Here is a 23,138-nt window from a genome sequence, read left to right on the forward strand (position 1 = left end):
ATGTTTGAAGATATGATACTGCACCGTTACATGTTCCCTCGGATTGCTTGCACAACCTTACACAAGGAAGCTATGAAATTGCTGTAGGGAAGATAAAAATTTTTACTCAACCTGAGAGGGTAATGTTTTCATAACCTTTTCTGTACTATATTTATTTATTTAACAATGCTTCTATCTGCAAGTAGTTTTCCTTCAAGAATTCTTGTGACCTCTTGTTACTTGGAGCCAGAATCTTTTTTCCTGCAGTTAGAAAAATGTGCTTGGACAGTTTAAGCAATGTCTAAATGTCTTGTCACTGTTCTTTTCTGATGGAAAAATGAAGCCCAGGCTAAGTTCTTGGTCCTGTTTTCTAGGAGACTTTAGTGTACAGTCTTGCTTGGTCAGGAGGCAGATTTATTTGGAAGTTGTGGCTTGGAAAGGGTAAGCGGTAAGATGATTTCCTTAGGACCTGCTGAGTGCTCCCCTGCCCGTGCGCTCCCTGGGGCGTGCTTAGGGGCAGCAGGCAGCTCCTGGCTCTTGCAGCGCATCCTGCACCCTGGGCAGTGGTTGCCTGGGGACTGGTATGGCACGCTGAGATGCCGTGGAGGGTCCCAGGGCCCTGCAGAGCTGCGTGGGGACAGCTGTGCATCCATGCTGTGCCTCTGCTGCCCTCGAGGACTAGCCGGTGCAGCCAGCGGCATTCCGAGAGCGATTCAGCTAACTAAACCCTGCTGACAGTAGCAATGAGGAAGATGCTTAGATGAAAAGGGAAAGTCCCCGAGCCGAAGCCAAGTCCCACACTTGCCATAATAACCTTTCCTTCCTCTTTCTTCACTTCTCCCCTCTCAGGCTGCGCTGTCTAGTATAAATGCAAACACAGCAGAGGGACTCTGTCCCACCTTAGGTGATGGGATGTGTTGCAGTGGGATCCCTTGTGCAGGTACAGGGCTGGGGCTATTCACTTTCTCTGCATGAGCAGAGCTGTGAGCCTGCTGCGATGAGGAGGAGGGTCCCTGTCCCTAGCTGGTGCAGCCTTACGCTGTCCCCGGCACTGGGCTTGTGCCATAAGGTCTCCTTCCCCCTGACCTTCAGGTGCAGGCTGCCAAGAGCAAATACAGAAATGTGGCCATGGACCCGTTCAGAGCTCTCTAGGGCTGCTTGCCTCCATTCAGAGGAGGTTTCAAGCTGGTCAGAGTGGTTTTATGAAGCTTTATGACAGGCTTGGAGAGTTTTGAGTAGTTTAGAAGAGTCTGCAAGTATCTCGGTCGAAAAGTCTTGCAAGCAGTTAGAGCTTTTGATGGGTCTTTAGAGCTGGTAACAGTAGTTGAGATCAGCTTTGCAGAGGCACAGAGCAGCTCAGAGTGTGTGAGCAGAGCTCTACAGCAGCTGAATGCTGTTTAAAGCTGCTCACCAGGAGCTCTGTCTCGGCTGCTGGATTGCCTCCCAGCTCCTGGGTCCCCCCAGCTTTTCTGTTCATCCTGGGCTCCCTCATTGTCCCACTGGATGTCTGCGGGGCTCTCGCTGACTGTTGCTCTTCTGGATCATCTCTCTTGGATCCCCCTGATCTCTCTGGGTTTATCGCTGTGTCTTTTGGGCTCTCAGGTTCTTCCAGGATTTCAGTGTCCCTTGGGTCTTGCAGCCTCTCTCAGTGGTGTTACCCAAAGGAATAACTCAGAAGGTATAAGACACATTCGGCTTGGTTTTTACTGAAGGAGGCTGAGCCTGTTGGAGGGGAGACATGCTCAGATGCAATCACCGCTGTACCCATGGGGAGTGCTCCTGCTACCTCCTCATCAGTGCACTACATTTTGAGGGCACTGGCAATGCTCTCCCCAGGGCAGCCGCACTCAAAGGGTCCTGCTGGTCCCACAGCTCTGGTGGTCACCTCGGTGCATTCCCACCTCTCTCCTGCTCCATGCCGCGTCCAGCCCAGCCCAGCCGCACCCCACTCCTTCCTCTCACACAGGGTGCTGCAGAGCTGATTTCAGCCTATGCAGCAACACCCTCACTTTGTCTTTCTCGGATTTGCTGGGGGTTTTTGCTGTCCAGCCCTCCTGGGATGCTCTGCACTTTCCTGGGTGCTCTGGGGTCCTTGGTTTGGCTCTCTGGGGCTCTTGGATTCACCTGGGCTTTCCTGGTCTCTCTGGGGCTCTCTTACCATCACTTGAGCTCTCTTGGAATCTCCCTGGAGGTTTTTTGCCCAGTTTCTCTGAGTTTTCTTGGACTCTCTTGACTTTTCTCACTAGTGGCTTTTTCAGGTGCTTTCAGGGTGGCTGTGGTACCTCTGAGCTTTCTTAATCTCTGCAGACTGGGATGCTCTTGTGTTGCCCATTTCTCCAGGTTCTCTTGGGCTATTTCAGGCTCCCCTGGTGTTCTCAGGCTCCCCTGAGCACAGACTCCAGCTGTTCCCTGCCAGCTGGCTTCTGTCCCTCATGATAGTCCTCAAATTACCTTGTTAGACGTCGCCAAGGAAGGAGGCGATGATTTCTGGACCTGGCAGAGGATGGGAGGTGGAGGTCAGGCTCTCATCTGGAGCTGGCTAGAGGTGCCTGGCTGCAGGAGGATCAAGGTTTTACTGACAGGAGGCAACGGGGGTGGTCAGTCAGCATCACGCTTGGGGATGAACAGGCTTTGTTTCAGCCCCGCGCTGGTGCAAGCAGCACCCATCAACCACAGGCTTGATGTTCTGGTGATGAGCAGGAAGTTCCCAGGAGGGCCCCTGCTGAAACCGCCAGCTATTGCCAGAGCGTTTCCAGGACAGGCAATCAACAAAAGCCACGAAGCAATTTTGGAGGATGTGAAATTGGCTGGGCCGAGAAGTCGGCGGAGCCCTGCCAGGCTGTGAAGGGACCTGGGAGGTCTGGTCCCCTGTGCAGCCCCAGTTCGGGCATCGGGCTGGTGCCACTGGCTGGAGGGTGGGAGCTGGCACTGTCACCTCTCCTTCTCTGTATTCCTGGTGCCTGGGGAGGAGAGCTGCTGGTCCCACTGCCTGCAGGGCTCTGACGAGGGCTGAGCAGGACCAGGCTCTGGGGACAGAGTGTGGTCCCAGGTGTCACCTCAGCAGACACAGGGATCTGGAGCTCAGGATTGGGGCTGAGAGCCAGAACTCGGTCACGGGGGAGGAAAAGAAGCATCGTTCTTACCCATGGTGAGAGCTGTGCTGGTCCTCAGAGTGACCGGGAAGTTTAAACAGATTTGTGCTTCGTTAATCCAACTCTCTGTTCGGTTGCATAGTGGTGCTCCCAATAACGGGAGAGAAAACAGACCATGGGCCTGGACAGCATCCCTGGGGACTGCCTGGACCCTGGGAGAGGTCCTGGGGCATTGCTGCTGACACAGGAACAAATGGAAACGTCACAGCATGAAGAGATTTCTGGGAGGTGATCTTTATTTCACATGGGTATAACACAAGCATTCTTCATAATAAGTACATGGCCAAAAAGGAGAGGGAGAAGACCTTCTTAGAAAGTACAGGATCAGGCAGAAATACAGAAACCCTCATCAATATACAAATCACAGTGAATGAACCATGGGTAGTGAATAAAAATCTCTGCAGCCAAGGTGTGTTTTGGGCACTCCCAGCAGTGGGGACCAAACACTGAAGTTTCAGACTCATCCATTGCCTCATGCCGGTTTCCCACAGCCTCAGCCCTGCTCCTTCCCACCCACCCAGGACCTTGGAGCAGGTTCTCTCTGGACCTGTAATGCACGAACACATCTCAGCTCCAGGTGGCAATTCCTGCACTCCTCAGGAGGATCAACCAGAGCCCAGCCATTCCTGTTGGAAGGTGCTTTCAGCACTAAACTGACCTCTCATAAATAGAGGAAACGTCTCCCAGACCCCTCATCCCCTCTTAACAACGCATGTGCAAGCTCTGTCAGTGAGCTGCCAGGCCAGAGCCCCTTGCTGGAACAAGTCCTGTTTGTCAGATGTATTGTATATTCAGGTTGGGGTTTACGTCTTTGAGAGCAGCCAGCTTCTGTAACGTCTCTTCGTTTAATCCAGATTTCTTCAACCTTTGGAGAGGAGAAGGAAAGAGGTTAAATCCACCCAAGCTATTGACTGTTGGCCATGATATTGCACAGCCAAAAAAAAGGACAAAAAGCAGCCAGCGTGGGGGGGGGTTCTGGTGTTGTCTGGCCCCTGTCCTAGCCAGCTTTTTCTGCTTCAGCAAGCAGAGAGCCTGGGGGAGACTGAGGCTAGGGCTGGTCCATGGAGCTCTCTCCATTGGGTAACCACAGCTCCAGCGAGGCACTGGGCACCCCACAGGGTCCTGCCCTGGCAGCCAGAGTTGGGGTCCATGGTCGCAGCATTCACTTGGCTGGGTGAAGGCAACCCCTGCCTTGCCTCTGCCCACCACACTGGGCAAGGACTTGGCATCAGCAGGGCCAGTCTCAGGGCAGGAAAGGTGCCATCACATGGAGCACCCATCTCTGCTGCCTGCTTTGGGGCTGATGAAACATGTCATCCCCCCCAGTTTTGTGCATTAGCAGCGTGTCTTGAGACATCACCAGCTGCTTTAGGAAGGCAGTAGGTCTCATCACGCTAATTCCAGAAGTGAGCAGTTGGCAGAGCTGGGGGGAGTGGCAGGGCAGCTGCCTGCTAGCTGTCAGGAGGCAGAGCCAGCTCTGGCTGCCATGCGGTGCTCTCCAGATTGAGCCGCCCAGCACCTCGCCGTCCCAGGACGCCTTCAGAGAAGGGCACCGGGAGCAGCCATAGCTTCACAGAAAACACTCTCCCACCTCGCAGGGCAGGCTGGGAGCTGTGGCGTGAGGAGGCTCACGTCATGCTTGGTCTGTCCTAGTTCCCACGGGGAGCAGCCCCGTGGCCGGAGGAGCACTGCAGCCAGGGCAATGCCCAAAGGAGCCAAAAGTCCCTTACCAAAGTCTCTGCAAGAAGCTGGTGGGATGCCTGAGCGTCTCGCACAGGAGCTGCACACAGCCATCTCCCAGGTCGTTCTCACTCAGGTCCAGATGCTCCAAGCTCCGGCTGGTGCTGAGCACGGCGCAGAGGTCCTCGCAGCAGGCGCCGGTGAGTCGGCACTGCCACAGACTGCCAGGGAGGTGTTTGGAGAAAGGAGACATTTGGACATTTCATGCACAGTCCTTCACAGCCAGAAACCTTGCCTGTGCTACCTACTCAGCCAGCCCAGGTCCTCTGGATGCCTGGAAATAGCTTCCAGGGAGGACTTTTTCCAAAGCCTTCCTCTGGGCATCTTGTGAGGTGTCTGGGAACATCCCTTCAGATGGGCACAGGCAGGACTGGGCTTCCTCTTGACTGGGGTACCCTTTGATTGCTTCTCACAACACAAAATAGGATTGGGGTGGTCTTTAAGGAGGAAACGACTATATACGTGCACCTGAAATCTGCTGCTGGGTGGAATAGCTGCAGCTGGGGCAGTGAGCATACTGCTGCTTTGCCTGGGAGAGCTTTAAATCCTAGTTATCTCATCTGGGTGATGATAAATAATCTCATATAGGTAATAGAGAAATAATTTTATATTTTTAAGCTGTTAGCACCCTGCCTATTGAAGCTCTTGGCACTCACCTGAACGTGTTCAAACTGCCCTGGCAAGGGATGGTGACCAGCCACAGGGAGACTCATCAGGGGAGCACAGGTGACTGGCAGATCCCTGCAGAGAGAATCTTCCCAGCCCCAGCAGCCCCCAGGAGCCCCTCACCTCAGCATCTGCAGCTGGCAGGCAGGATCCCGCAGGCCCTCGCACAGCCGCCGCACACCTCCGTCCCCCAGCTCGTTGTCCCCCAGGTGCAGCTCCGTCAGGCTGCGGCTGGTGGTGAGCACCGCAGCGAGAGTCCCGCAGCTCGCCTCCGTCAACCGGCACTGCCACAGCCTGCGCGGGGCACAGGCAGAGGAGAGGGGCATTGTCATGGCTGCTGTGGCAGCCCATCAGCCCCGCTGCCCGCTGATCTGTGGGGACAGTGCTCACAGCACCCATCCGCACTGATGGCACCTTTGCCCCGGGGCCAACAGGGAGGAGAATATCTCAACAGAGAGAAACTGGCCCCGCTTGCAAGGTACCTTGCTTCTACATTTCCTCCCAAATCTTGTAGGTTTTTCCTCTTTGACTCCTGTACTTACAGGTGTGAGCAGCACCCTGAAGGCACTGGCTAGTGGCGAGGGGTTTCTCAGGTCCTTCAGGACCTAGAAGCTGCCACCTGCCCCAGCAGAGCCGCATCTCCTATCCAGGGGCACTACAGCCCCCCTCCCCTTGGCTCAGCATCACTACTGGAGCTCAGGAGCTTAAAACCGCTGCCAGACTGAAGAGCTGCATCACCCATCTCCCTCCTCTCTGGCCCCAACACAGTTCAAAGCAAAGGTGCTGCTCACCACCCCCAGTTAGCTACCCTGCCTTCAGTGCCTCCACCAGGCCAGGTCAGACTCCTTTTCCCAGGGGGTCTGTGCAGGTGGGGAGACGTTGCCTGAGCCCTGGGAAATGCCACCGACTCCAATTTTACCACTCTTGCTGTGCGGCCCCTCTGCAGCCTGTTCTCCTGCCTGGCTTTCTGCTACCTGTGCTCACAGGATGGCTGAGATGCAGCTCATTTGTAGCTCCAGGGGAAAAGAGGGTAAGAAGCTCAAGTTTAAAAGCAGATGGGAAAAACAGAGCTGTCTCAGTGGTGGTGGCCCTGGTGAAAGATGGCACGTCACCTTTGCCCTGCAGGTCTTAGGAGGGCAGCCAGCGCGGTGCTGCACAGCCCAGGAGCGCATTACGTCCTCTGAGCGCTAGACAGCAATTGCTTTCTATTTTTGACTTGCAGACATCCCGCTTGTAGAGGGTCCTGGTGCCCACCCAGCGATGTCCCCCCCCGGGAACCCCTCACCTCAGCATCTGCAGCCGGCAGGCAGGATCCCGCAGGCCCTCGCACAGCCGCCGCACACCTCCGTCCCCCAGCTCGTTGTCCCCCAGGTGCAGCTCCGTCAGGCTGGGGCTGGCGGCGAGCACCGCAGCGAGAGCCCCGCAGCTCGCCTCCGTCAGCCGGCACTGCCACAGCCTGCGCGGGGGACAGTACCGTGGCTAAGCTGGTCTCGACCCCCTGGCAGCCACTTCTCTCTGAAAATCACCCACTGCTTTTTGAGCCCGGGGTTGTGGTCAGGCTGTTTAATTAGCAGCGCTCAGGGGGAGCGACGTGGCGCAGCAGGGGCAGAGCAGCACCCTGCACACCCGGCCGCAGTGACCCCCCAAAAGGCGTCCGCCGGGAACAAAGCAGGACCCACCAGCCCGACGCCCATTACCAGAGCTTTTGCATGCTGCAGCCGGGTCCTGCTAGTGCCCTGCACAGCTCCCGCATGCCGCTGTCCTCCAAGGGATTGTCGCTCAGGTCCAGCTGCGCCAGGCTGGGCATGGTGCCCAGCACGGCGGCGAGGTCCTTGCAGCCGGTGGCCGTGAGGTTGCAGCAGCCCAACCTGAGGGAGAGACGGCGGTGAGGCTGCCCGCCCGCCAGCGCTTCGGCCCGCCTTTCCATCGCCCCAGGTCAGAGGAGACCTGGCCAGTGTCCCCTGCCTTGGTCCAGGCATGGACATAGCTCCTGCAGCGGCTCTGGGGACACTGTGTTGGAAAAGAGAGGAGAGCATCTCACTGCCCTCTCCCCATCCCTCTCCCAAAGCTGGTATGCCTGTACTGGTGTTCACTGGTGTTTCCTTGTTTGGCATCCCTGGGCACAGTGAGGCTGAGAGCAGCTCAAACATTCTCCAGAGTGCAAAACAGAACCCAAATCTGCAGACGCTAAGGGACAAAATGCCAAAGTGCAGCCGCAAGACAGTACCCGGCAGCGATGCTGCTGTGCCAGAGTGTGGGAATGGACAGGTAAGGCAACCACACAGTGTCTGCTCGACCAGGGAGTAAAGGTCTGGGGGGCAAACAATTAATATTGCTTGAATGGGTGAGATTAACCTGCCTCACTTTTGAAGTTTCAGAGAGATTCCCTCTTTCAAATCTTATTGTCCAGGCTGAATCTATACCAGGGGGCAATGGAAACACCAAAAAAAAAAAAAAAAAAAGGAGGGGAAAATGCAGATACCACTAAGGGATGGTTCATCCCCTTCCCAGAAACGGTCTCTGAGGTGAATCCACTTCTGCAATTACATGTTTCTGCATGGTGCATGGCCAGCCCTGTCCGTGCCCAGGCACACAGGGACCCGAAAACACCTGCAGCTGCAGGTCAAGAGCCCAGGGAGAAGGTGTCTGGGGTGCACAGACATCCACAGACAAACAAACAGCAGGCACAGTAGCACAGAGCTCTCCTCTAACTTCTCCATCTGGCCTCGGCACTGAAAATCAGTTCTCTCCCTTATTTTCCTGCAGCGTCCTAGCAGAGACTCATTCATTTAAAAATGCGGAACTAAATTATATTGATGGAAAAGGCAATAATAAAGGTCAGGCCCCTGCAACAAGTAGGTCTGCGATGCCTCAAGCTATCTTTGGCAACAGCAGCATCAGTAAATGGGCCTTTCTCATTTCTTTTTTCTTTTTTTCTCCCTCTTGCAGGCTCACAAAGAGAAGAGACAAATGGTCCTGCAGCCTCCTGGAGCTCACAACGTCCCTTACCGCATTGTCTGCAGCTGGCAGGCGCCGCACCTCAGCCCCTCACACAGCAGCTTCACGCCACTGTCCCTCAGGTCTTCATTCCCAGCCAGGTCCAGCTCCGTCAGGGTGGGATTTACACTGAGAACGGAGGCCAGAGACGCGCAGCAGGCGCTTGTGAGCTGACACCGATCAAACCTGCAAGAGAGACGCAGAGAGGAGCCACGGGGCTCGGCACAGCTGCCCTGCCACATGGACACACCAACAAACCCCTCGCCGAGATAGCCACCACTGATGACATCCACAAACTGGACTGGTCTTCACGGATGGCCTCCCAGGAGCAGGACAGCAGCCCATCCCACCATGCAGCAAGCTGTGGCGGCACGTGGTCATCCTCCCCGTGCAGCAAGGAGACCCAGCAGGGCTGTCTGGGGTTTACTTGTTTTCCCATTTCACCCAGCTGAGAAGAGCAATGTACCTTAACATCTTTAATTTACAGCCTGATTTTTCCAATGCTTGACAAAGCAGGTGGATGGGTGACTGCTTCCCCTCCTCTTGCTGTTTTTCCCTGAAAAGAAAGAAGAGATGCATCCTATTCCTATTCCTACTCCTACTCCTAGTCTGTTCCTATCCTAGTCAATTCCTTTCCTATTCTATTCCCATTCCTATCCTACCCCTGTTCCTATCCTATCCTATTCTATTCCTGTTCTGTTCTATTCTATTCTATTCTATTCTATTCTATTCTATTCTATCCTACTCCTAGTCCTAGCCCTATTCCTAAACTATTCCTATTTCTATCCCTATTCCAGTATGCTCCTTGGCCGCCGGCTGTGTCCCTAGGTCACACCTGTAGCCCCTTGCCGATGTGCCTGGCGTGGCGGGAGGACCAGCCTTGCTGTAGGCTCCTCCGCAGAGTCATCACAGCTCTTTGGGCTCTAAGGGATTCGCCACTTTGCGGCTTGGGACCTTACGCACCGATACGCCTGCTTGGCCGGCTGCGGGCCCGCAGAGTCCTCGGGGTCATCCCACAGAAAGGAGCAGTGCCCCAGGTCAAGCGACTCCAGCTTGGGGAAGTGTTTTATGCTGAAGGAAAGGACCAGCTGATCAAAGCGGTTAAGGTTGAGCCCTCGTAGGTACACGCCTGTGAAAGGATCCAAGGCAGCCGCCACAAAACGCTTGTCCTGGAGCTCGTACAGACAGTGGCAGACCTCCAGCTCACGGATCACCGCCGTCTCCTGCATCAGAAGAGCTAGGGCTGTTTTCTGGCTGGTTTGAAGCCATGCCAGTAATTCCTGTGTAATCCTGGGTGCGATTTTACACCCCATCTCCTCCTCCAGCTCCCTCCTGTGTTCCTCATTTAAGAGCCCGAAGAGGAACCGCACGGTTAGCATGAAGTAGTTCCTGGAGTTGCCGTAGCTCTCCAGCAGCTCCTTCACGTCCCTGCTGGGACCGGCGGGGAGGTCCTGTGCCTCCCCTTCATCTTCTAGCAGGTAGAACAGCGCCGCAAAAAACTCCTGGAAGCTGAGGTGGATGAAGCTGTAGGTGCTGACGCAGGAGATGTCCTTCTGGAAGAGGTGCTCGTTGAGGAGGAGCGGGAGGGCTTCTAGCTGGTCCAGTGCATAGCCCTGCACCTCCTTCTCCTCAAAGAGGACCTTCTGCTTCCAGATGCCATCAGCTGCCAGGCAACACAGCTTTCTGAGCACCCTGGGCATGCCTTGCTTCAGCTGGCTGCTCAGAGACCGGAGCAGGGCAGAAAGGTAAAGGATGTAGATCCTTGTCGTTGTCTTCAGGCTTTGGGCGAGACCCCCGGTGCGGCCGAGCTGCTGCTTCATGACAGTGCAGACGATCCAGCACACGATGGGCACCAGGCACATGGTGAAGAGTGTCTCGTTCCCTCTGACGAACTGGAAGGCGGCAGCTGCCTGCTCCGCATTATCAAAAAACTTGTGGAAATACTCCTTCCTCTCCGCCTCCGAAAACCCCAGGATTTCAGCATAGCGCTCACACTCCAGGCACTTGCCCAGTTTCTGCAGGGCAGCTGGCCTTGTGGTGATGAGCAGGGAGCATTCGGGCAGGAGCATCCTGCGGAAAAGGCTGCTCAGGATGATTTCCACTGGCCTCTCCTCCCAGGGCTTGAAGCACAGCTCGGACTGGGGCAGGTCAAAGGAAAAGCGGAACTCGTCAAAGCCATCGATCACAAAGAGGAGCCTCTCCGGCTGCCTCAGCATCTCGCCAAGTGGTGGAGAGCTGCCAGGATAGCACTGGGTGATGAGGTTGGCCACACTGGCTGGGCTGGTGAGGAGATTGCCCTCCCGGCAGTGGATGTAGAAGACGTAGTCAAACTCCACAAACATCTTGTTGGACGCCCAGTCCAGCATGATCTTCCTGGCTGTCATCGTCTTGCCCACACCTGCAGCTCCCAGGAGCACAACCACCTTGGGGGTCCAGCCATCGGGGCCAGGCTTGAAGAGGTCGCTGACAGCGATGGAGGAACTGGCTTGCTCCTTCATGATCTCTGCGTGCCTCCGTCCCATGGCCATGATCTCGTGCTCCCGTTGCTCTTCGTCACGGTGCTTGTTGACGATCACCAGCTTTGAGTACCTGGCGTTCAGGCTTACGTCATCACCCATCCGGGCATTTTGGTCCTTTATGCGGCTGTATGCCTGGCATATGGCTTTTTTGTAATTCCTCTGGTAATCTGGAAGGGCGGGAGGCCACCTCACACGTCTGCGGAGTGTGGGGCGAGCGGCGGCAGAGCCCCCCACGCTTCTCCCTGCTGGCGCCTACCTGATGACGATGAACCCCACAGAGGAGCAGGCCCCAGGGCTGGAAGAGAAAGTGGTGTTAGTGGGCAGCATCACTGAGCACCCAACACCCCCAAAGCCTCTTCCATCACTTCATCCCTGGAGGAGCCCCCTGCACCCTACCACAGGGACCCCCAACCCACCACCCTTTCCGTAGCATCCTCATGGCCCCAAACATGGGCTCTTGCAGACACAGCCCCCAGGACATGGTGCCTGGGACCCGACAGGATGCTGTACTCACTGGGGAGCCGCTCAGCCTTCCCACCTTTCTCTCTGCTTTCCCGGAGCAGGGCGGCAGCGTTGCGGAGCTGGATGCGCTCAAAGACGGCTATCGCCACATCCAGGGCGTCCTCCCCGCCGTAGAAATCCAACATGAGGTTCTTTGTATCCGTCCAGTCAGCCTTCTCCAGCCGCCCCCAGGGAATGCAGGTCCTGCCCCGCAGGTCTCCATGTGCCAGCGCATCCCGAAATTTTTTAAAGTCCAGCTCAGAGAGCTCTTCCAGGGCCCGGAGCAGCAGCTCCCCAGCAGTGCCCTGGGGGCTGTCTCTGCTTGGGGCGCAGTTCCTGCTGCCACGCAACCCCATGGGGAGAGCCCCCACACCCGGCTAACACGTGGCCCTGTGCCTGTGATGGGGGGACAAGGTTTGGGGAACCATTCTGTCAGAAGCCACCCCAGCCCCACGGCCCAGCCCCATCCCAGTCATGCTGTCTCTGCCCTAGGGGAGCTGTGCCCCCTGCTCCCCCGCAGCCTCATCCTCCCTGCTCTGCTCCCCAGGGGCCAGGGCTGTGGAGCTGGCTGTCCCCAACCAGGCACCACGGTCCTGCCTGCTGTACCCCTGCCTGCTTCCCCAGCCCAAACCATCCCCGCCAGCATGAGCATGAGGAGCAGCGGGGCAGCAGTCCAGGGGCTTGCCACCAAAGCCTCACTAGAGCCATGTCCCACCACGTGAGCAGTGTCCCTGCTGGGAGAGCTATGTCCGCACCAGGAGAAAAATGTCCCTGCCAGGAGAGCCATACTCCACCAAGAAAGCAGTGTCCCCACCAGCAGAGCAGTGTCCCCACCAGCAGAGCGATATCCCTACCAGGAAAGCAGTGGAACTAGCAGTAAAGCGGTGTCCCCACCAGCAGAGCGACGTCCCCACCAGGAAAGCAGTGGAACTAGCAGTAAAGCGGTGTCCCCACCAGCAGAGCGACGTCCCCACCAGGAAAGCAGTGGAACTAGCAGGAAAGCAGTGTCCCCACCAGCAGAGCGATATCCCTACCAGGAAAGCAGTGGAACTAGCAGTAAAGCGGTGTCCCCACCAGCAGAGCGACGTCCCCACCAGGAAAGCAGTGGAACTAGCAGTAAAGCGGTGTCCCCACCAGCAGAGCAACGTCCTCACCAGGAAAGCAGTGGACCTACCAGCAGAGCAGTGTCCCCACCAGAAGAGCAATGTCCTCACCAGGAGAGTATCATCCTCACCAATAGAGCCATGTCCCCACCAGGAGAGCCGCGTCCCTACCAGGAGATTGGTGTCCTCACCAGGAGAGGCATATCCCCACAAGGACATCCATGTCCCCACCAGAAGAACCACTGTCCCACCAGGGTCACAGCCGGGCAGCTGTCCCTGCTCTGGAACAAGGCTGCTTCAGCTTGTGTGGGACCCGCTGTGCAGTGCCATCATGCCATCAGGATGGGATGGCTGGAGTCCTTCACTGTACCGACAAAACCAAGCCGGTGAGCCGTGCAAGCGCTCCGATTTCCTGTATGGGCACAGTTTCACTTTCAAAGGGTGCCACAGTTCCTTCCCTCTCAGGTCAAGGTTCTCACACTTCATGACCTTTCTGCACCTCATCTATTTTCCCCTTTTCTTCTCTTTTCTTCTTAGCACCAGCTCCTTCCTTCTCGCGCTGCAGCAGAGGGTTGCGCTGAAAGCATGCAGACCTCGGCAGCCAGCTGCGGCAGCTCGGCTGCTGTCAAGTCCTGCACAGCCTGGGACATGCCAGTGAGCCAAAACAGCCGGGGCTGGGCCAGCTGGAGGGTTGGCGGTGGCTTTGCCACTTCCTGGAATTCATCCCGCCACGGAGCTGAACATCAGTCCTGGTGTCCCAACTCCAGGGAAGGCTCTGGTCGGCTGGCCCATCACCAGATGGTGGAGGTGGCTCTGCTCTCTGCTGGGGACTTAAACAGGCAGCGGGGTCCTGCCATAGGACCAAGTCACACCACGGGCTTTTTGGTCAAGCAAAACGCTTCAAAAACTCAGGCTGCCATACGGGTAACAGACCAAAAAATCTAGTGGGATCCACCAGAGCTGCTGCCAGGGGAAGGGGCAGGCTGAGGAGCAGCCCTGAGGGTGAAATTCGGGCTGAATTGGAGTTGCAATCCCCCCCTGCCAGCCATGTGCACGCTCCTGGCAATGAAAATGAGCTGTAAGCTAACAGCCATGAGTGGCTTTGTCAGAACACGGCCCATTTGCAGGGAGCCAGCCGGCAGGTCAGAGTGCCAAAACCTTCTTGGGCAAAAGTGGCTGGCACTGCAGGGACAGCAGGTGGGTGGGGGTGAGGTGGCTGAGCCCCCCCCAGGAAACACTTCTGTGGCCCCGAGCTAGGTGCAGGCAAAAATACACAGGAGTGAAGCAAAAAAAAAAACAAAAACCCAACTCTGAGACTGAAACTGCAAAAATGTCTCCGAAGCAACTTTGCAGGAGATAACAACGTGTAGGGTGAGAAAAGAAACCGAGAGAAGGTGCTGCCCCACCTACAACCCCTGCCTGCACAACGGCGCTGATGTTAATAGTGTTTGCAGAGAAAAACTGAAGTATCTCAGAGGGAAAGCTCCAACTACCCTTACTGCAGCCACGTCCTGTGCAACATGAAGACAAATCACACAAGAGCAAAACCTGCTTAGCCGATTGCAAAGCATTTTGAAGTTGTAAGACCCCCACCTTGGCATGGATGCACCATGCTCAACTCCAAAAGCCACTTTGGGTTTCGGATTTCTGCCTCCAGCTTGTGATTACAAAGAGTGTCAGCCAAAGGAAAAATGTGTCTATTGGATGGAGAGAGACCCAAATTGAACTCAAACCAAGCCCTGTTGCTGCCAGGATCCTGGCGCATTCCCATTTCCCTGAGTTTTACCCATCTTACAGCGATGGCATTCAGGCTGGGTTAAATTAGTGCAAACTCATTAATGGTTGTGGAGTTTGGGGTTTTTTTTTCCTAAAAAAAAAGTTAAGAACTGGTCTAATATATTGAGAGTGATGCTGGGGAAACTGAAAGCCAGTCTGCTCGACCTTTACTGCTTAAATATCAGTGGCGCAGCAGCTAGACACATCGTGGGTGCAGCAAGTTTTCTCGGGGTGGACGGGTGCTCGCCCTGCTTAGTGCTCTGCCCGGCAGCACCTACGAGGGCCTTTTTGCCCCCCGACCCAGGCTGCAGCAGCACGCGGATGCGGGGCCACGCGGTGTTTCACCGGCTCCTTGGCGCAGCCACGGCTCGTGGCTCTCACCGCCTGCCCTTCCTGTGAACTTCCTGCCTCTCTGGGGGAAATGGCTGTGGTTTGACGGGTGCCGCTCCCACCGGTGTGGGGATGGGGCCTGGCTGGCAGCCTGAAATGAAACCGCTTCATCCCTCGCTGCAACCCCCAGCCGTGCCGCCAGCCGACCTTGGTCCTCTGGCAAAAGCTTGTGGCTGGTGAAACCCGTGGGCACGCTCGGCAGTGGGGGCCAGGAGAGGACTCGTGATGTGCCCAAGCCCTCCTCCTCCAGCTCTCCCGGTTGCTCCCTGGCATGGGAAGATGTATGGCCACCAGCATCACCCGCAGCCCCCTTTCATGGCCCCGTGGTGGCAGTGGAGGCGGACACGGTAAACCTTATTTACTTTTGGGGGGCCAGAGGTGCTGTGAGAGCCCACGCCAGGAGCCGGGAGGATGCTGCGGCGAGCCCCACAGCTGGGCCATGTGTCCTGCCACCGTCTCAGGCTGCAAACCAAGAGCTGTGCTGCCTGTTGACATGCCGAGGAGGCTGGGCGAGCTCCTGTTTGTGACTGACAGCTTTGACCACCCTTCAAAAGAAGAGATGTAACCATTCCTCTCCTCCTCTCCAAAGCTTGAATGCATACGGATTAAACAAAGGGGGCTATCAGATGCTGCCTGCCCTGACAGAGATAAAGCCCTGAATATAAGGCAGATTTATCGAGCCAGGCTCCCTGGAGCCATCCCAGGCTCCTGGGGACTGGGGTGACCCCAGCTGTGGGCAAGCGGGGCCAAGCCTCGGAGAGCTGGCTGCAGGAGAGGGGGCTGCCTTACTGCCAACGCCTTCCCCAAAAAGGGGAGGGGGGGGGGATTGAAAAGGGGGGCTAGCAAGCTGGGAGCGATCATCCAAAAAGCTAGTGCTCTCCCGCCTGTGGTTTTGTCCCAGAAACGCTGTTTCGACGGGGCTGGGCTCTCACAGGGCGGGCTCCGTGGGTGAGCTGGTGGCGGGCAGCCTTCCCACCCCGAAGGCGAGCATCCTAACCCTGGCTCCAGGGGAGCGGGTGGCAGCTCCGTCATGGACGCTGCCCAGCCGCCGTGGCGGTGTCCCCGTGGCTGTGACCACAGGGGGTTCGGCGAGGGGGCCGCGAGCCGAGCTCTGCTGTGCCGCTTGGCCCCGAGGGCCGTTGCGAACCAGCCCCGGTTGGGGTAATTTGCTCGTTTATTTGCTGCCAACGTAGCCCAAAACACTGGGGGGGGGGGGAACTTGGCGCTAATAGATGCTGGGAAGAGATCTGCAGCCAGGCTTGGGTCTTATCTCTAATTATGTGTCTGTCTAAGCTGCAGCTGGCTCCTGGGATGTCTGGGTGTATTTGGCTCCCGGAGTTTCCCTTGAAGCCTGCTGGGAGCCCGGGCTACAAGCAGCGCCAATTAATACCCACCACGGGGAGAAGCGGCTGCAAGCCGCCGTGACGAGGAGGAGCCGTCCTGCGGGACGTGGGGAGCAAACAGCCCCCAGGCGATGCCGCTGAAATACTGGGATCGGGCCGGTGGTTTCAGATGGGAAAAGGAGCAACTCCATGAAAACAGCAGGAGAAAATTAAAACAAGGAAACCCCCTGCCCCGAATCCAGGCAGGTTGGGTTTTGAAAGTGCCTCCTTCCCAAAAATGCCATAGCTGTGGTGTTGCAATGTTTCCAGAGCAAAACACGGGCACCCTTGTGATCTGAAACGGCCGTTTTCATGGTAAAAAGCCAGCCACCGGGAGGAAGGCAGCTCGCTAAAACCCGCTTTGTCCCCGCCCCATCCAAAAGGAGAAGGGAAACAGAATTTTTCAGCTCGCGTGGAGCAAAACAATCAGCATCAACCTGAGGCATTTTCCAGGTCTGCGAGCAGGAAAAAAAAAAAACAAACCCACCACGTTTCAGCTTATAGCAGGCTGGAGGGGGAGTTGTGTGCCGGGTTAGGTAGGCTTTTAAATGGAAATGCAGCCATCCCTGCTGCAGCCACCACCGCTGCAACCCCCCGGGCCAGTGGGTCCCTGCGGCCTGAGTGCATTGGGGTGACAACAGTCGGGTAACGTCACTCCTGGTTTGATCCAGGATGCCTTATTTTTTCCCTCTGCCGATACGTAATTTGTTTCTGTTTTCAGAGGCCGGGAAACCCTGATTCACCCTATCCCATGGGGGATGCTTCCCAGGGCTGGGGGGGTGCGGGGAGGGCTGGGGACCAGCTGAGCCTGTGGCGGGGGAGCAGGAGGCCACCCCTCTTCCCGCTCCATCCCGCCTGGATGCCTCGGCCATTTGGGTGCAGGTCCCCCCCACCCCCGGCTGGGGTGTCCCCGGGGCGGGGGCATTTCTACCCTCCGCTGTCTCCATCGCTCCGGCGGCTCTGCATCCCGCTCTCCTGTTGCTCAGAGATGTGGAGGCAGTTGCTAAGAGACACCGAAACGTCAGTATCTGGCCCTCAAGGAAAAAAAGAGAAAAAAAAAAAAAGAGAGACAGAGAAAGAGAGAGACAAGGGAGGACGAGGAGGAGGAGGGGAGGAAGGAGGTGGGGAAAGACCTGCTCCCATTGCCAGGCTCGGCAGCAGCCTTGGCCGCGGCTGCGGGAGCCGCTCTCCCAACTTGGTGGCCACGGGGGCGAGGGCGGCCGCCCGGGGACCCCCGCCTCACCGCCCAGGCCCAGCGGCCGTGGGGATCCGAGCCGCTGCTCATCCCCTGGCCGGCGTGAGTACCCCGGGGGACCCCCGGCACCGCCGGAGGGATCGGGGGGCCTGTGGAGAAGGGGGGTGGCCAGGGTGGCGGTGTCCGTCATTCCCCCCCAGTAAGATGGGGCGGTGGGGAGAGGATGGAGCCGAGGAGGGCACGGGTGAGGGAGGAAGGATGGCCAGGCGGCGGGGGGCGAGAGCAGGCCGGGGGGGGGGCCCCCGTGGGTGCCGGGGAGGGGGTTATCCCCACAGGAGACGGGTGGGGAGGGCATCCCTGGCACCAGGCTGAGGCGGGTGGCGGCGGGGGGCCGGCAGGGAGGCCGGGGAGCGGGCACCCCCCGGCTCCGGCCAGCACCAGCCAGGATGAGCTGACCAAGGTCAGTAGGGTAGGGGGGGCTCTTTCTTGGCCGAAATCCCCGGGTGGGGGGGGCTTGGAGGAGTGGAGTGGCCCCTGGCACGGGGGGGCACGGGGAGGGTGCGGGTGCCCCACACGGCCGCCCTGGGCTGCAGGAGCCGCGGCCCCCCCCAGCAGGGCGTGTGGCTAGCACGGCTTTCTCCTGCCCCTCTCCCTCGCAGGCAGCTGAAAACGGCCGGACGCCGGCCCCACCGGTGCCCCGGGGCTCGCAGACCACCGTGCCCCCGGGGGGGGGAATTTAGCGCGCCCCCCGAATGCCACCGGGAAGCCCGGAGCATCTCGTTGCTAGCTCGGAGCCCGGCCCCGCTCCCGAACGCCGCCGCCGGCAGCCCTCGGCGTGAGCGGGCGGGCGGCCCTTTCCCCGCGGCGGGATGGCCCCCGCCGCCCCGTGAGGGTCCAGGCCTCCCCGCCGGCGCCCGCCGGGTGGGGCTTCGCCGCCGCCTCCCCGCCATGCTGCTGGGCCCCTGGCTGGTGGCGGCGGCGGCGGCGGCGGCGGTAGCGGCGGGCGCCGGGGCGGGCTGCCCGGTGCTGTGCACGTGCCGCGGGCAGGCGGTGGACTGCAGCGGGCAGCGGCTCTTCTCGGTGCCCCCCGAGCTGCCGCTGGACACCGGCAACCTCAGCCTGGCCCACAACCGCATCGCCAGCATCCCGCCGGGATACCTGGCCTGCTACGGCCAGCTGCGGGCCCTCGACCTGCGCAACAACTCGCTGGCGGCCCTGCCGGCCGGGCTCTTTCTGGGGGCTCGCCGGCTGGCCCACCTCGACCTCAGCTACAACAACTTCAGCCTGGTGGCGGCCGACATGTTCCTGGAGGCCAGCGGGCTGCTGCGCCTCGACCTCAGCCACAACCCCGGCCTGCGGCGGGTGCACCCCCAAGCTTTTCGGGGGCTGGCCCAGCTGCGGGAGCTGGATCTCAGCTACGGGGGGCTGTCGGCCATCAGCCTCGACGCCCTGGAGGGGCTGCCGGGGCTGGTGGGCCTCCGCCTGGGAGGCAACCCCTGGGTGTGCGGCTGCGCCATGGAGCCCTTCCTCAAATGGCTGCGGGGACGCATCCAGCGCTGCGCGTCGGGTAGGTGCCGCCTGTCCCGTCCCCCCCCCCAGACCCCGCCGCCCGCCCCACGTTTCGGGGTCCCGGCGGCCATCCCTGACACCGTTCCCCCCCCCCCCCCCGCCCTGCCAGATTCGCAGCTGGCTGAGTGCCGGGCCCCCCCCGAGGTGGCGGGAGCCCCCCTGCTCTCCCTGACGGAGGAGAGCTTCCAGGCCTGCCACCTCACGCTGACGCTGGACGACTATCTCTTCATCGCCTTCGTCGGCTTCGTCGTCTCCATCGCCTCGGTGGCCACCAACTTCCTGCTGGGCATCACCGCCAACTGCTGCCACCGCTGGAGCAAGGCCAGCGAGGACGAGGACATTTAGGTACCGCCGCCACCGTTGCCGACGTCCCCCCAGCCCGGCCGCCCCGGCAGGGACGCCTGACTGTGCCTTGTCCTCGTCCCCTCCCGCCGCTCCCCTGTGCCAGGGTGGCCCTCGAGAGGAGACGCCGGCCCAGCTGCGGTGGGGGAGACCGGGAGACGGATCCTCTTCCTTTTGCCCCAGAACAGGGAGGTTTAGCCCCAAAACGGGGAGGTTTTGCCCCAGCAAGCACCCTCCAGGATTGCCCCTCCCCAGCACCATGAGCTTGGACCACCCCCCCCCCCGGTTCCTGCTACCCAGGGTCGGTGGAGGCAGCGGCACGGGGTCCCACGGGAGCCTCTGCGCAGTGCCAGTCGGTGGAGGCCGGGGGCTCCAGCTGGGGAGCAGCCCCCCCAGCTTGGGGGAGAGAGAGAGAGAGAGAGACCCCCCCAAAAGCGGCATGCGTGTGCCTTGGGGGATGCCAGCCCTGGGGGAAAACCAAGGAAATCCCCGCTTTCAGCCCGAAAGCAGCATCGGTGGAGCCCCTCCCCGAATCCTGCCCACACTCTTCAGCCTCCCCGAAAAGCCGGGGGGGGGGAGCCAAGCCCAGGACCCCGTGCCAGCACCCAGCTCAGCACCACCGCTCCTGTGGGAGGGACCCAGGGGATGCCTGCGCCTTGCCGGTGACACCGGGCTGTGCTGGGACAGCACCAGGGCCGTCGTGCCTGGCAGCGGGCCAAGCTGTGAGCATCTGCCGGGGACAGCTTTCCCAGCCACGTTTCGGTCCTTGCCTTTCTCTTCCAAAGTCTCACACAGGTTCAGGGCCAAACCGGGCACTGAGCATCGCCCGGTGGCTGGGGGACCCCATCGCCTCGTCCCTGCTTGCCGATGTGGGAAGGTTGGGAGGCAAAAGGAACGCCAAAAAAAAAAAGACAAAAAAGAAAAAAAAAAGCAAAAAAAAAAAAAAAAAAGCAAGCCAATGACCCCTCTGTCTGGCTGGGGTGGCCGCCATCCCCGTGTGCGTGTTTTACACCATCTTTGTGGCCGGTCCTGCGGCCAGCGCGCGTCAGGCATGGGAGTGGGGCTGAGGGGGGCTCAGCACCTCCCAAGAAGGGTCTACCCATGAGTTGTTTTATTTTCTTACCATGTCCCCCCCTGTGTGGAGGCAGAGTGTAGATGTGGGTGCAGTTTAAAACCAAACCAACCAAAAACCGAGGAGAAAACAGGGAAAAATGAGGCAATGTGCTGGCTCGGTGATGCCACCCCCACCACCGAACATCTCCCAGGGCTGGGACCCCTGGTAGCAGCGTGGAGGCAGAAGGCTGGGTGCCCAGCTCAGCATCACCCCGGTGCCGTGCCAGTGGTAAGACCGCATGGGGCTGTGGCTTTGCTCAGGCTCCCAGGCCCCTCGCCAGATCCTGTGCTGACCTGGGGGGAGGCGGGTGTCCTGTCATGGGCCACCCTGAGCTGCGGTGAGGCAGGGCTGCACCCACGGTGAGGTGGAACCCGCAGCAAGGTTGCACCCACGGCGAGCTTGCACCGAAGGCAAGGCTGCTCCCATGGCAAGGTTGCACCCCCATCGTGGCTGCACCCCAAAGCCCCTCGCCCACAGGAGGGCAGCAGCCCCTAGCACTGTGTCCTGGGAAGGGGCATTTGGGCTCTTTTTTCTTTATTTTCTTTTTTTTTTTTCTTTTTGGTAAGTCTGAGACATCCCCCCCCAAACACCCTCTGGACACCGAGGACAAGACGCGTCCCTCCACCGGCAGTTCCTGGCCTCGCTGAGGGGCGACAGCGGAGGAAGAGCAAACACACCTCCCCAGCGCCCGGCTCTCCAGCCAGACCCATTTTCTCTCTTTCCGAAGCAAAAATGGCCGGGCCCTCGCGCTTCTCCCTGTCCCGCTGCGGGGAGGGCAGGGACCTGCCTTTGGGTGCCAGATTCTGCCAGCGTCTGCCGGGCAGGCGCCCGTGCCAGGCCACGGGGGTGCCAGGGCCCACGATGGGTGTCCCCGCAGCATGGCCATCTCCTGTCCTGCAGCCAGCTGGGGAGCACCTGGGCATGGAGGCAGCCGCCCTGCCCTCCTCCTGGCTTCTCCTTCCATTTGCCTCACCTTCACCCTCTTTTTCCTTTTCTTTTTCTTTTTTCTTTTGTTTCTCTTTGTCTTTTTATTTTATTGCTTCTCTTTCTTTGTCTTTTTATTTTATTGCTTCTATATCTCTTTATCCTTTCCTTTTCCTTTCCTTTCCTTTCTTTCCATCTTATTGACTGTTTTTCTTTTTTCTTTTCTTTTTTCTTTTCTTCTCTCTTCTCTTCTCTTCTCTTCTCTTCTCTTCTCTTCTCTTCTCTTCTCTTCTCTTCTCTTCTCTTCTCTTCTCTTCTCTTCTCTTCTCTTCTCTCTCCTTCCCTCCTTCCCCTTTCCACACTACACCCAGCATGGGTGGGTGGGGAAGGCGAAGGGGGAAAAGCTGAATCCCCCCTCCCCAGTCTTTGTACGGAGCACATTTTATAACCGCGGACTTTTGTAAAACAGCGAGCACTTTTTCAGAGCCGAACCTCGACAATAAAGAGCATCAGCGCAGCCCGGCTCAGGGCCGGGGACACGCGTGTGCGGCAGGGCCACGCGTGTGTGGTGGAGACACGCATGTGCGGGGCTGGGAAGGCGATGGCCCACAACCTGCAGAAGGCATCAGCCGTGTTTTTCCCCTCCTGGCGCTTCCTGTTATTCCTCCGGCAGCATCTCCTGGCCCCGGCGGGGCCCAGCTGCCGGCAGCCGGGTCACCTCCGTGTCACCTCGCTCCCCGGGACCCCCCTCCCGCCCCAGGGCCATGCAGGCAGGGGGGGAACGCGGGGGCCATTTCGACTCGCCCGAGCCGAGAGGTCGGGCAGCAGCTGTGCCGCATCCGACCGGCACAGCCGGCCCCGGGGGAGCGGGTTGGGGGCAGCTGCCAGAGGGTGGCAGCCCCCGTTGCCCACACGTCGGAGGGTGAGCCTGCTCAGCACCGTCCTGCTCACCGGCTGTTGGCACCACCCGCCGCCGCGGCTGCGGGGCGGCCGGTGCCCCCCTGCACCCCTCCCGGCACTCCCCTGCATGTTCTCCTGTACTGCTGCAGCCGGCCGGCCCACCACAAACGTCACCCCCCCAGTCTGATGTCGATCCACCCGTCCCTCCAGCTGTCCATCTGTCCGTGTGTCCTTCCACCCATCCATCCACCCACCCATCCCTCCAGCCGTCCATGTGTCCTTCTACCCATCCATCCACCATCCACTCGCCCATCCCTCCATCCATCCTTCCAGACATCCCACCATCCAGTCATCCCTCTGTACATGCACCCATCTGTCCCTTCCTCCCAACACCTGTCTATCCGTCTTTCCGTCCATTCTCTCATCCATCCCTCAACACCTCTCAACCCTCTATCCATGCACCCATCTTTCTCTCCCTCCCTCTGAACACCTCTGTCCGTCCATCCATCCATCCATCCATCCTTCCACATACTCCATCCCCACCTCCCTTCCCAAACCTCCCTCAGCCACCCGAATTTTCTCTCCACCCATCTTCTCCATCCACCCCTCTTTCTCCGTCCTTTCTCCTCTCTCCAGCCCCTCCCCAACCCAGGAGGGTCACACAGGGGTGCGGGGACAACCGGACCCTTGGGAGTCCCATGCCACAGCTCTTCCCAAACCTTTCACCCCTTGGCCAGCTGAAGGCGCTTGAACCTCTGGAAACACAGGAGAGAAAAAAACCCCAACAAACTCTCTCCTTCCATTTCACCCAATTTTCTCTCTTTTACCCCCTGCCTCATTATTTATAGCCTAAGCTCTGCCTCCCCAAAGCCCCCCAGCGCTTGCCACA

At 58.9% G+C, this 23,138-nt stretch overlaps 2 protein-coding genes across 3 annotated transcripts; one reads left to right on the forward strand and one right to left on the reverse strand.

Moving 5' to 3' along the window:
- Window positions 1–3,368: 3,368 nt before the first annotated feature.
- Window positions 3,369–11,934, reverse strand: NLRP6 (NLR family pyrin domain containing 6). The gene is made up of 9 exons (XM_052811913.1): window positions 11,592–11,934; window positions 11,310–11,348; window positions 9,498–11,220; window positions 9,001–9,090; window positions 8,547–8,720; window positions 7,235–7,405; window positions 6,823–6,993; window positions 4,862–5,032; window positions 3,369–3,996 (listed from the first exon to the last, which is right to left on the reverse strand). Exons 1-9 carry the CDS (start codon window positions 11,908–11,910, stop codon window positions 3,906–3,908), a joined length of 2,949 nt encoding a protein of 982 aa, XP_052667873.1. The 5' UTR covers window positions 11,911–11,934; the 3' UTR covers window positions 3,369–3,905.
- Window positions 11,935–17,295: 5,361 nt separating this feature from the next.
- Window positions 17,296–21,535, forward strand: LRRC55 (leucine rich repeat containing 55). Of its 2 annotated transcripts, none has more exons than XM_052810884.1 (3): window positions 17,296–17,502; window positions 18,060–18,967; window positions 19,079–20,224. In XM_052810884.1, exons 2-3 carry the CDS (start codon window positions 18,349–18,351, stop codon window positions 19,312–19,314), a joined length of 855 nt encoding a protein of 284 aa, XP_052666844.1. In that variant the 5' UTR covers window positions 17,296–17,502; window positions 18,060–18,348; the 3' UTR covers window positions 19,315–20,224. The 2 variants fall into 2 exon arrangements, with proteins under 2 accessions (XP_052666844.1, XP_052666843.1); XM_052810883.1 differs by lacking the exon at window positions 17,296–17,502 and adding an exon at window positions 20,992–21,535 and having other exon boundaries at window positions 18,229–18,967; window positions 19,079–19,314.
- Window positions 21,536–23,138: the final 1,603 nt, after the last annotated feature.

Source organism: Harpia harpyja, chromosome 16 (assembly GCF_026419915.1).
Source record: "Harpia harpyja isolate bHarHar1 chromosome 16, bHarHar1 primary haplotype, whole genome shotgun sequence".
Taxonomy (NCBI): Eukaryota; Metazoa; Chordata; class Aves; order Accipitriformes; family Accipitridae; genus Harpia; species Harpia harpyja.